We start from the raw sequence: 10,444 nt of genomic DNA on the forward strand, positions 1-10,444 counted from the left end.
TCGGCTTACATCTTTACGGTTTACAGTTTTGATTTGTTTTTTCAATTCAGTTTATTTCCGTGTATTTTCTTATCCTTCATTGGGTTGTATTACGCCCCGCTAGTGTTTATATCTGTATCACAATAATTCCACCAACAATTTGGAGAAAAGATCCCATCATGGGGTAAAAGAACTTAGTTAAAGATATACCGTTAATTATTTTCATATAAATTTTTAACTTACTAGCTCAATTAACAAAAAAAATGCCAACAATTTTTTTATATACTACTACTTTATAAAATTTTAGAGCTTTTAATCAATACGAATTGGGTTTAAGATTTTTATTTTTCGAATTTCATAATTTTTATTTTAATTCTTTAATTTTCAATATATTAATAACTTTAAATTCTTAATTTTTTAAGTTGGGCCTTATTAAAAGATTATTATTACACTATCCTGATTTATTTATTTAATATTTTAATGATATATATTTATTATTTCACTTTTACTTCATAAAATATTAGAGTTCATAATTTAATTTATTACAACATAAAAATAAATTGAAATTTGATATATAATGTATAAATAATAATTGAGTTTGCTGTTTTGATTTTAAGAATTTGTATTTTAATTTTTTACTTTGTAAATTTTAATTTCTAAAAATTTAATTTTTTGGAATATTATAGTAGAACTTTATAGAAATAGAATCTCATCAAGAAATTTATAATACAGTGATATTAACATTATTATGACCTCCAAATGAAGCTTTGTTTTGCTGCATATATAATATTAGAAAAATAGTCAGAACCACAAAAATAGTAAAAGAGCCAAAATATATTAATCGATTAAAGTGTACGTAATATTTTTTGTATAGATATTTTTATGTAATTTAGTTTGACATTTCGTACATACAACATTTACTTATATAAATATGTTGTGGTACTTCTTATTGAATTGATTTTAAATTTTGTGCAACATGTTGTGGTACCAAATTTAGATAAGGATAAATGCCATTAGGATAATTTAGGCATAATATAAAATATTGTAATGGCAAAATAATATAAGAGTATTATGGGTGCGTTATATTGCTAACTTTTCTTAAATTGCTACCTTGTTAACCCATCAACGTAGTGTATTAAAAATGTCAACACGATCACATTAAAATATCAACACATATTTGTGTTGACATTTTAATAAATTGTATTGACATTTAAATATTAATGTCAACGCAATGTATTAAAATATCAACTTAGGTTTATGTTGACATTTCATTATCATCGTACTGACATTTGTAATATACTATATGATGAGTTAACAAGTTAGCAACTTAAAAAATTTAGCAACATATCACATCCTAGAGTATTATTGCATAGGTCTCTATATCAGTACCCTTATAATTTTATGAAATGGTGCGACAATTTGATTTTTTTTGTTCTTTACATACTTAATACTAGTATAAAATTTATCAATTAAATAATAAATTTTAAAACACACATATTTTGTACGAGAAAGAGCTCATATGATTTTTATAATATAAAATTAAAAATGATTTCTCTTAAAAATATAATTTACTATTTTATTTATAAAAGTTACTCTATTACTTTTACAAATTAAATTTATTATATATTACTAAATTATAATTCTTCTGAGTAAAAGTTAATGTTTTTTACTAATAAAATTTATTCTTCTTGCTAATAAAATTTATTATTTTGAATAAAAAAATTTCCATATTATTTTTGTGAATTAAATTTATTATCATGATCAATGGAAAGTATTGCTTTTAAAACATCAATAGTCATTTTGCATTTGTCATGTGATGACTCAAACCATTTGACCTATTGGATGTAAGCGTGTTACCAATTAAGCTGCACTTCATAATCGTATAAAAATTATTCTAAAATTAATATTTTTGTTCTTGGATTAAAAGATGTAGTACATTTCAATTGCAATATTCTAAAAAATAAGAATCAAAAGGAATTAGAATTCTAAAAAGTAAATAGTTAAAATAGAAATTATGAAATTCTTAAAATAAATATGTAAACCCAGTCAGTATTAATATATCATGTAGTATCAAATTTTAATTTTTTTCATTATATTAAGAATTGACCTAGGAACTATAATATTTTTATAGCATAAAAGAGGAAATCAAAGTTCGACTATAACACTCCTAAAAGACTTTATAGAAATTAAACTTAGAATTTAAAGAATTCAAATCATAATCGCAAACTCAATTAATATAACTAAAGTCATTAATCAAATTTGAATTTGTCTCATAGTGCAGTAATTGAGCTAAGAACTCTAATACTCCTCTATAAAGAAAGAGAAAATAAACTACTTATAAAATTTAAATATGATCAGAGATATTTTGAAAGATATATTGTGGACTAAATAATTATTTTGATAGAAAAAAACTTATGTATGACTTTATTAGTTTATTTCATTTTGCACGGTATATCTTCATTTAATTTATTATAAAATGTTCGATTATTTTGTATTTTATATTTTTTTAATAATAGTATAGGTATTATTAACCATACTAAACCAAAATTTAATCAATTTCACTTATCAACATTTGCGAATTTTAAGTGAATCACAATCAATTTTTAACCAATAGAATTTATCAAATAGAGATGCGTTGTAACTAATTAGTTAATTAAGAAATTATCAGGAGTATGCCATAATTATAGGATAGCAAATCTCATTCATCTTAATTAGAAGAGATAAACGGTTGTAGGGACAAGAATGTATATTTACGAAATATTAATTTAATAAGAAATGAAATCCTATTTAAAATTACTATTTAAAAGAAGAAAAGTAGAAAACTAAAAAAATTCTAAGTAAATGTAAATATCAATAGAAAATAACAAGAGGAAAAAAGGAAACGACGTTGCCTAATGATAAGACTCGTTTCATGCATGTGTTATGTGATAAAACTACACCCATTTTTGTGAACTAACGTGCAAATATGAGACAAGTGTCTGTGAAAGTCCGTCATTTTCAAAGAATGAACAGATCAACTGGGCGGACAAGCGGATCAAGGAGAAGGTGTCAAAATTGCTGCGCAATCGGCTCAAGTCAGATCACATGGCATGTAGCAGGAGCACTCGACTAGGAGATTGAGCGTCGCACAAGAAAGATCTCCAAAGGCGAAGGGTAGGAAAGACTTTTCAAAGGACAGTTGCCCTAGGGATCAAGACCTCACGCCTTCCTATAAATAAAAATAGAGAAGGAGGAAGGAGGGGCTTCTAGCTCTTAACACCTAGTAGAGTTCAGCTCTCTCCTAGGTCTGAAATGGGGGCTCCCAACACTCAAAACTCGTGAATTCCGTCACATACACACTTGGTTCTTAGTTTAGTTTAGCTTAGCAACATTTGGGTGTTGGTGTTATCGCTTTTATCCTTTGGTTCTGTAATTCCGCTTTGAGAAGAAGCGATGAAACAATTTTTGTGTGGTTTTGTTCACTTTTAGTATACGTTTGATGTTGTAGACTATGGATGTTTTGATTCAGTACTTTTAGTTTAACGGCCTTGGTTTACGTCGAAAGCCTGTTTACCGTGCATGAACTCTCTGATCTATGTTTGATTTCCGTTTCATGATGCATATCTTAGCTCAAGTGTTTTACTACTGTCAATTCTGTTGGATCTAATTTGTTGTCTATGAATCCTGCTTGGTCGTGAAGTAATCATAGATGGAATGTGTTAAGGTGTTTAGATCTAGTTATTTGCAGTACGGTAGAGCAAATCTGAGCATGTTTACGTTGATTGAAGATGCGATCGTGTTTGATTTGTTTCGGTAGTCGTAGATCTGAAGTTTAGTTTCGATTTCTGCATAAGTATAAGTAGGTTAGTTTGTCTACGTATTCACAGTCGTCGTTTTCTACTTTGATTTGGAGTTATGTGTTAGTCTTGTGAGTTTGTTCCTTCATGTTAAATTTGTTATAATGAAATTCTCTGCAGATCTGATTTACTATGTTCCTAGATTTGGTTGTTTGAGGAAGATGAGTTTGAAACCGTCGTACAAGTTCACAGATTCGAATGAGTTGATCAGTTTAGCTTAGTTAATCTCTCAGTTTGTCGCAACCTCAGTAATCTCAACTTAACCCACCCTAGTGAAGCGTGGCAGCAGTCACTCCCAACTTGTCCTCAACAAATGTAGAACACGTCCTCTCTATGGGATTCGACCATTACTTCCCTTTACTAAAGTAGTAATATTGTGGGTTCAGGTTTTTGAAAGACAAGCTCTTGAGTCTCTCCGTTCGCATACTCGACATGAGCCGGAGTGGGATGAAACATGTCAAGTTGATCAACTGGATTACCCACCGGATCTGTTCACAGGCCACGTGCAAGTGACAGACAATATCGTTCGCCTGGGTCCGTTTGGTGTCACGACTTGATCAGTCTGTGACGCCCAGCTCACGCTCGAAGTTTCAGCGAGAGATAAATAATGGCAGAAAGAAAATGACACCAGAGATAAGAAGCTAGCAGCTTTCACCTAAATTTGTCGATTTAGGAAAAAAGAAAATAACGTGGCCTAAAAAAATTGATGATAAAAGAGGCGCTCATTTTGAGTCATTTTGAGTCGTTCAGCAGACTAGCAGAGCTTCCTTGATAATTTATAGAGGGAACATCTTTTTTAGCGCATCAACTATTCCAAATGAGCAAATTTGGTCCGTAACATTTCATAATATCTTTAGAGGTCCCTTAACTATAAGTTAATATCAATTCAACTACTTTTTGGCTATTTCTAAAATTTTTATGACCAAAGTACCCTTAAGACCATGAAGGACAATTCAATCTATTTATTCATCCACTTTTTTCTTTCTTCTAATTTATTTGGGATTAAGTTTAATATATCTTATACTAATATTATTACTATATACCATACCTTGTTTGAATATTATGATATTACTTTCTAGTGCTGGTTAATACTTTTATATGGTTACATTCTCAATTATTTAGATAAAACTAAGATAAATATTTTATTTTAATGAATCTCGTAATTTTATTAAACTACATTGAAATAAAAATTTAATAAAGTAGAAAAAATATGATTCACGAATAGTCAAGAGAATGGATATGAGAACTATAAACAATTTTCATGATGTTGTAAATGGCCTAATGATAATATTAAGACGCGACATTATGATATTAAACAATTGATAGCAACCATTGGTTTTTCATTTAATTAAACAATCATAGATTTAACTTAATCATATATTCAACTAAGAATGTCATTGTCTTTTTTATTAAATTGATTATTGATAATTTCAACTAATTTTTTAGACTATAATTACTACATAAGAGTAGATAAAATAAAACTTAGCTCTTTGAATTATTTAAGATTCTATGTATGTTAATAAATTTTAATTTATTTTTAATCATCAATTTTATATTCGACTTAAAAATAACATATTTTATAGCTTTAAGATTGAAAAATTAATATTCCATCTAATAAATTGAACTACTTTTATATACAAATATTTTATAAATATAATATTTACATATATTTATATTTAGGTTATTTCACTATTAATATTAAATATAGTACAATGATTGAAAATATTATAAATAAGTAAAACTAAACCTAAACGTAAATAATTAATAGTAATAAAATATTAATATCATTAAGATGTTTTTATTTTAAAATTAAAATTAGAGGGAACTATCTTTTTGGTATATCAACTATCCCAAATTACATACTTAATGAAAATGAGAGGGTAAATAGATTGAATTGTCATCATTGGCTTAAGGGTACTTTGATCATGAAAAAATTGAAAATAGCCAAAAAGTAGTTGAATTAATATTAACTTATAATTGATGAACCTTAAAAGATATTATGAAATGTTATGGACCAAATTTGCTCATTTGGGATAGTAGTTGGTGTACTAAAAAATATGTTCCCTCTAATTTATAAAACAATACTATATAAAATCTAATGCCAAAAATCATATGTTTCAAATTTAATGTCATGGATAGAGTAATAATTAACCATTAAACAAACTAAATGACCCCTAATGCTAAGACACATAAAAGATATATATGTTGTTTGGTTTGCAAAATTATATCTCAAATTAAATATGTAATGTGTTTGATTCAATCCCACAACTTAATCCTATATGGATAATCATGAGATAATTGGTCATAGCTAACCTCCTATAACTAAAATAGTCTCACAACTCAATCCTAGATTATATTTTCGTATTATTTTATCTGGAAAACCGAACGCCACGAATAAATTATTTGGGATTGTCGCGTAGGATAAAATCGAAAGAAAAGGACTACTAATAGCGTGTATATTAATTCAAAAAGATACGGGTAAAAGATAGTACTCCGTAAAAGATATTATCCAGCCCCGCTGTATTTAATTTTCAGAGTCTGCATTGGCAAAAGAGGAATTAATATATTCGTTTTGAATCCAAAAAAACGCTTTGAATTGCAGAAACAACACCAAAACGTAAATCTAAATCCAGTATAATAATCAGTCGATTATCATGCTATAATAATCAACCATTTGATCTCGCGAAATTCTTATGATTGTTTACCTTGTCAAAGCTTAGATGGAAACACAGTCTTCTCTTCCAATCCTAACAAACCGCAAACATCTGGATACAGAGACTTCCTAATCTCCGCGTACGCTTCGTGATACGATTATTATTATTATTATTATTATTTAGTTAGTTAATTATTGATTTGCATATCTTTTTCATATCTTTTGTTTTGTTCATTAAGTTAGTATCCACTATTATAAACGGTGGATTCCTCCGGGCAAGGACACGTCGTGTTTGAGCATTCTGGGACGCGTGAACAAGCTTCCCATTTTAACGATGAATTTTGGCAACCACAATAGTCATCCTTTGATGATTTTTTATGGAGGTGATGCAGGGAGACGCTCAACTATTCGGTGTATGTTTGACCCAGGAAGATTCCTCGACACTCATTGTTGCTTCATGGTGCTCACCTTGAGGACAAGGTGGATTTCAACCGTGGGGGAGTTGATACGATTATTATTATTATTATTATTATTATTATTATTATTATTATTATTTAGTTAGTTAATTATGGATTTGCATATCTTTTTAATATCTTTTGTCTTGTTCATTAAGTTAGTATCCACTATTATAAATAGTGGACATTGTTATTCATATTATTCATTCAAGAAATATCAATTATCCTTCTATTTTATTTTCTCTTATTCTCTTTCCTTTCAAACGTGCAAAACGCACAAAACCCTAATTTTGACGCCGGATTGATCGACGGGCAAAAGCTCCCGCGACGTTCGACGTAAAATCTACGAGTTAAGGAACTTCATCCTTAACAATTGGTGCTTTCATCGTGATCTCTTCCTCCGAATCGCTGTCTACATGTCGTACAGCTACACCGGATATCAACTCCGGCAGGCGGATTACCACCCATGGCAGCCCGTATCTCAACCTCTGCTCCATCCGATCAGAGCGTTAGATCAACAACCATCATATCCATATCCACATGATGGGAGACTCCACCCACAACACCATCCCTACCAAGCCCGTCAACCCACTTCCTGGGACCCGCCATGGCTGCGCCAAGAAACTGCGTATCAGCAACCATCGTCCTACGAGCCAGATTTGTACTCTCCACCACCCTCTTGTTGGGACTCGCCAAGGTTGTGCACGCAGCATGGATACTCTCAGCCTCATCAACCGCCTCAGCAGCCACACCACACCGCGCTCAGACAGCCCACTTGCTGGGACCCGCCATGGGTGCGCACGCAGCAGAGTTCTTCGACCTATGATCAACCGTCGTTGTTATATCCGCAAACTCCCGATCAACCGGATTGGCAATGTCTCCCAACGACTAATGATGTCGGCCATATGGAGCCTCTCGACATGCCACGTGATCCAGTGACACCGGAGTCTGAACCAAGCCTAACGGTGGCTGACTTGGCTTCACAGCTCGAGCGTTTGATTGCTATTGTCAGGGAATTGGGGTCTCAGATGGATTCACGTGAACGTTGCCTGGGTTATCCACACGCCGCAATGAGGCCGACGAGCCATCTCCGCACAGCCGCCCCATTGGCCGCTACAACTGCTGTCTCGTCCACGAATCTGCCCCCGCCAGCTCCTTCGTGCAGCCCCGATATCAATGGAGATGAGGGCGAATTGTTAGACGATGACCCACTCCCACTAGCCGTGATATCTCAGTCGGGCGACTCCAATACCATTCCAACATCGATCCCTCATTTTGTACTTGTTTTCCCCGGTTCTATAAAATTGGGGATTTCAGAGGGTGTGAAACGCGACTGCTTTAGTTCTTCTCTCGGCAAGAGTAGAGTTACAGAGAAATTTCACAATTTGGATGATATAGGTTTTAATGATGGCGCGAATCCAATTGATGGTGATGTTGCAAGAATGAATCATCGACCAAGATCGCTTGACGGTGATAAACGGTGGATTCCTCCGGGCAAGGACACGTCGTGTTTGAGCATTCTGGGACGCGTGGACAAGCTTCCCATTTTAACGATGAATTTTGGCAACCACAATAGTCATCCTTTGATGATTTTTTATGGAGGTGATGCAGGGAGACGCTCAACTATTCGGTGTATGTTTGACCCAGGAAGATTCCTCGACACTCATTGTTGCTTCATGGTGCTCACCTTGAGGACAAGGTGGATTTCAACCGTGGGGGAGTTGATACGATTATTATTATTATTATTATTATTATTATTATTTAGTTAGTTAATTATGGATTTGCATATCTTTTTAATATCTTTTGTCTTGTTCATTAAGTTAGTATCCACTATTATAAATAGTGGACATTGTTATTCATATTATTCATTCAAGAAATATCAATTATCCTTCTATTTTATTTTCTCTTATTCTCTTTCCTTTCAAACGTGCAAAATGCACAAAACCCTAATTTTGACGCCGGATTGATCGACGGGCAAAAGCTCCCGCGACGTTCGACGTAAAATCTACGAGTTAAGGAACTTCATCCTTAACACTTCGCCGCTCCACTCCTTCTTCCCCAATTCCTCCGCCGTCTGCACCGCCGCAGCCGCCATCTCCTCCACGGAATCGTACGCCGCATCGGCCCCGATCTTCGCCGCGCGGAGCGCCAATCCCCGCCTCGCTGCGCTGGAGCCTACTTTCCCCTTGATCAGAGCCGTGAAGTAATCCGGCAGGCTCATGCCGATATCGAGCTCGCTCAGATACAGCACCGCTCTCGATTTCGTCATCACGACGTAGTCGTGGCTAATCGCGAGGATCAGCCCTGCCGCCGCCGCATGTCCGGTCACGGCGGCGACGGTCGGCATAGGGAGCGAGAGGAGGTCGGAGACGACGCCTCGGAACAGATTCACCATGTTGATGACCTCCGCCGCCGCCGCGTCAGCGGCGACGGCCTGCGCGTGGCGGAGGTCGAAGCCGTTGGAGAAGAATCGGCCTTCGGCTTGAGTGACGAGCGCCGATCCGGGGACGGCTTGCGATCTGACTTCGGATAGCGCCGCGCGGATGGCGGCGATGAGCGTAGGGTTGAGGCGGTGCTCCTGGTCTTTCTTGGAGGCGCCGGTTAGCGTGAGGAAGAAAATACTTCCACGCTTCTCTAACGTACACATGCTGCGCGTAGGATAAGAGGGTCCACTATAAGGCGGACACGCCTAATAGCCCCGCCCCAGTTTTTGTCCATAGCCCCAATCTTGTTGTTCATAGCCCCAAAATTCTATTTCCGCCACTATAGTGGACACCTCCAATAGCCCCATATTTTATAATCAATTTTTATTTTTAAATATTTTTAGTTTCAATCAAGTGTAATTTAAATAATCGCAGTGTAAATAACTAGAATACGAGGTAATTGGGCCGAATATTCATTGTATTGCAAACCGGTATAATTATACAATGAATAATTAAAAAAAATACAACTATAAAACTCCGGCACCGTCTACTCGGTGTCGGAGTCGGCTTCCTCGTCTTCTTCTCCTCCTCCTCCTCTTCCTCTCTCGCTGCTGCCGGCCGCGGTATCCCCAGGCGCATTATCAACCAACCCCAGTCGACTCTCAATCCGATTGATGAGCCTCTTGTAGACGTTCCTGACGTACGGGTCAGTTTCCCCTGCGTATGACCTGCATACGTCTTGCAGTTGTTGCATCAACTGCACGTCTATGGTATTGGCCAATACCTCGTGGGGTTGCACCGTGGGCTGTGGGATTGGGGAGGGCTGTTGGATGCGCGATCCCGACGTGGCCAGTGCCACGACGGCCGCCTCCGCCCCTACCGCCTCCGCCCCGACTGCCGCTACCTCCTCGGGTCGGAACGGGCGTTTCCACCGATGTTGCCGGCGTATCTGGGATGCCAGAACTGAGCAGACCCATCATAGTATCAAACGCGTCTTGATCTGCCTCGGTGAACGGAGATTGGCTGGCTTGGAAAGGGGAACCCGGACGCGGATGGTGAAGCGTGTCTAGGTTGGGTCTGTAATCTCCAAATGCGGAA

General features: G+C 35.5%; 1 protein-coding gene across 2 annotated transcripts; it reads right to left on the reverse strand.

Moving 5' to 3' along the window:
- Positions 1 to 6,257: 6,257 nt before the first annotated feature.
- On the reverse strand, positions 6,258 to 9,600 carry LOC121776404 (enoyl-CoA delta isomerase 2, peroxisomal-like). Of its 2 annotated transcripts, XM_042173581.1 has the most exons (3): positions 8,959 to 9,600; positions 6,521 to 6,614; positions 6,258 to 6,353 (listed from the first exon to the last, which is right to left on the reverse strand). In XM_042173581.1, the coding sequence occupies exons 1-2, from the start codon at positions 9,568 to 9,570 to the stop codon at positions 6,525 to 6,527; spliced, it is 702 nt and encodes a 233-aa protein (XP_042029515.1). In that variant the 5' UTR covers positions 9,571 to 9,600; the 3' UTR covers positions 6,258 to 6,353; positions 6,521 to 6,524. The 2 variants fall into 2 exon arrangements, with proteins under 2 accessions (XP_042029515.1, XP_042029514.1); XM_042173580.1 differs by lacking the exon at positions 6,258 to 6,353 and having other exon boundaries at positions 6,503 to 6,614.
- Positions 9,601 to 10,444: the final 844 nt, after the last annotated feature.

Source organism: Salvia splendens, chromosome 18 (assembly GCF_004379255.2).
Source record: "Salvia splendens isolate huo1 chromosome 18, SspV2, whole genome shotgun sequence".
NCBI classification, from domain to species: domain Eukaryota; kingdom Viridiplantae; phylum Streptophyta; class Magnoliopsida; order Lamiales; family Lamiaceae; genus Salvia; species Salvia splendens.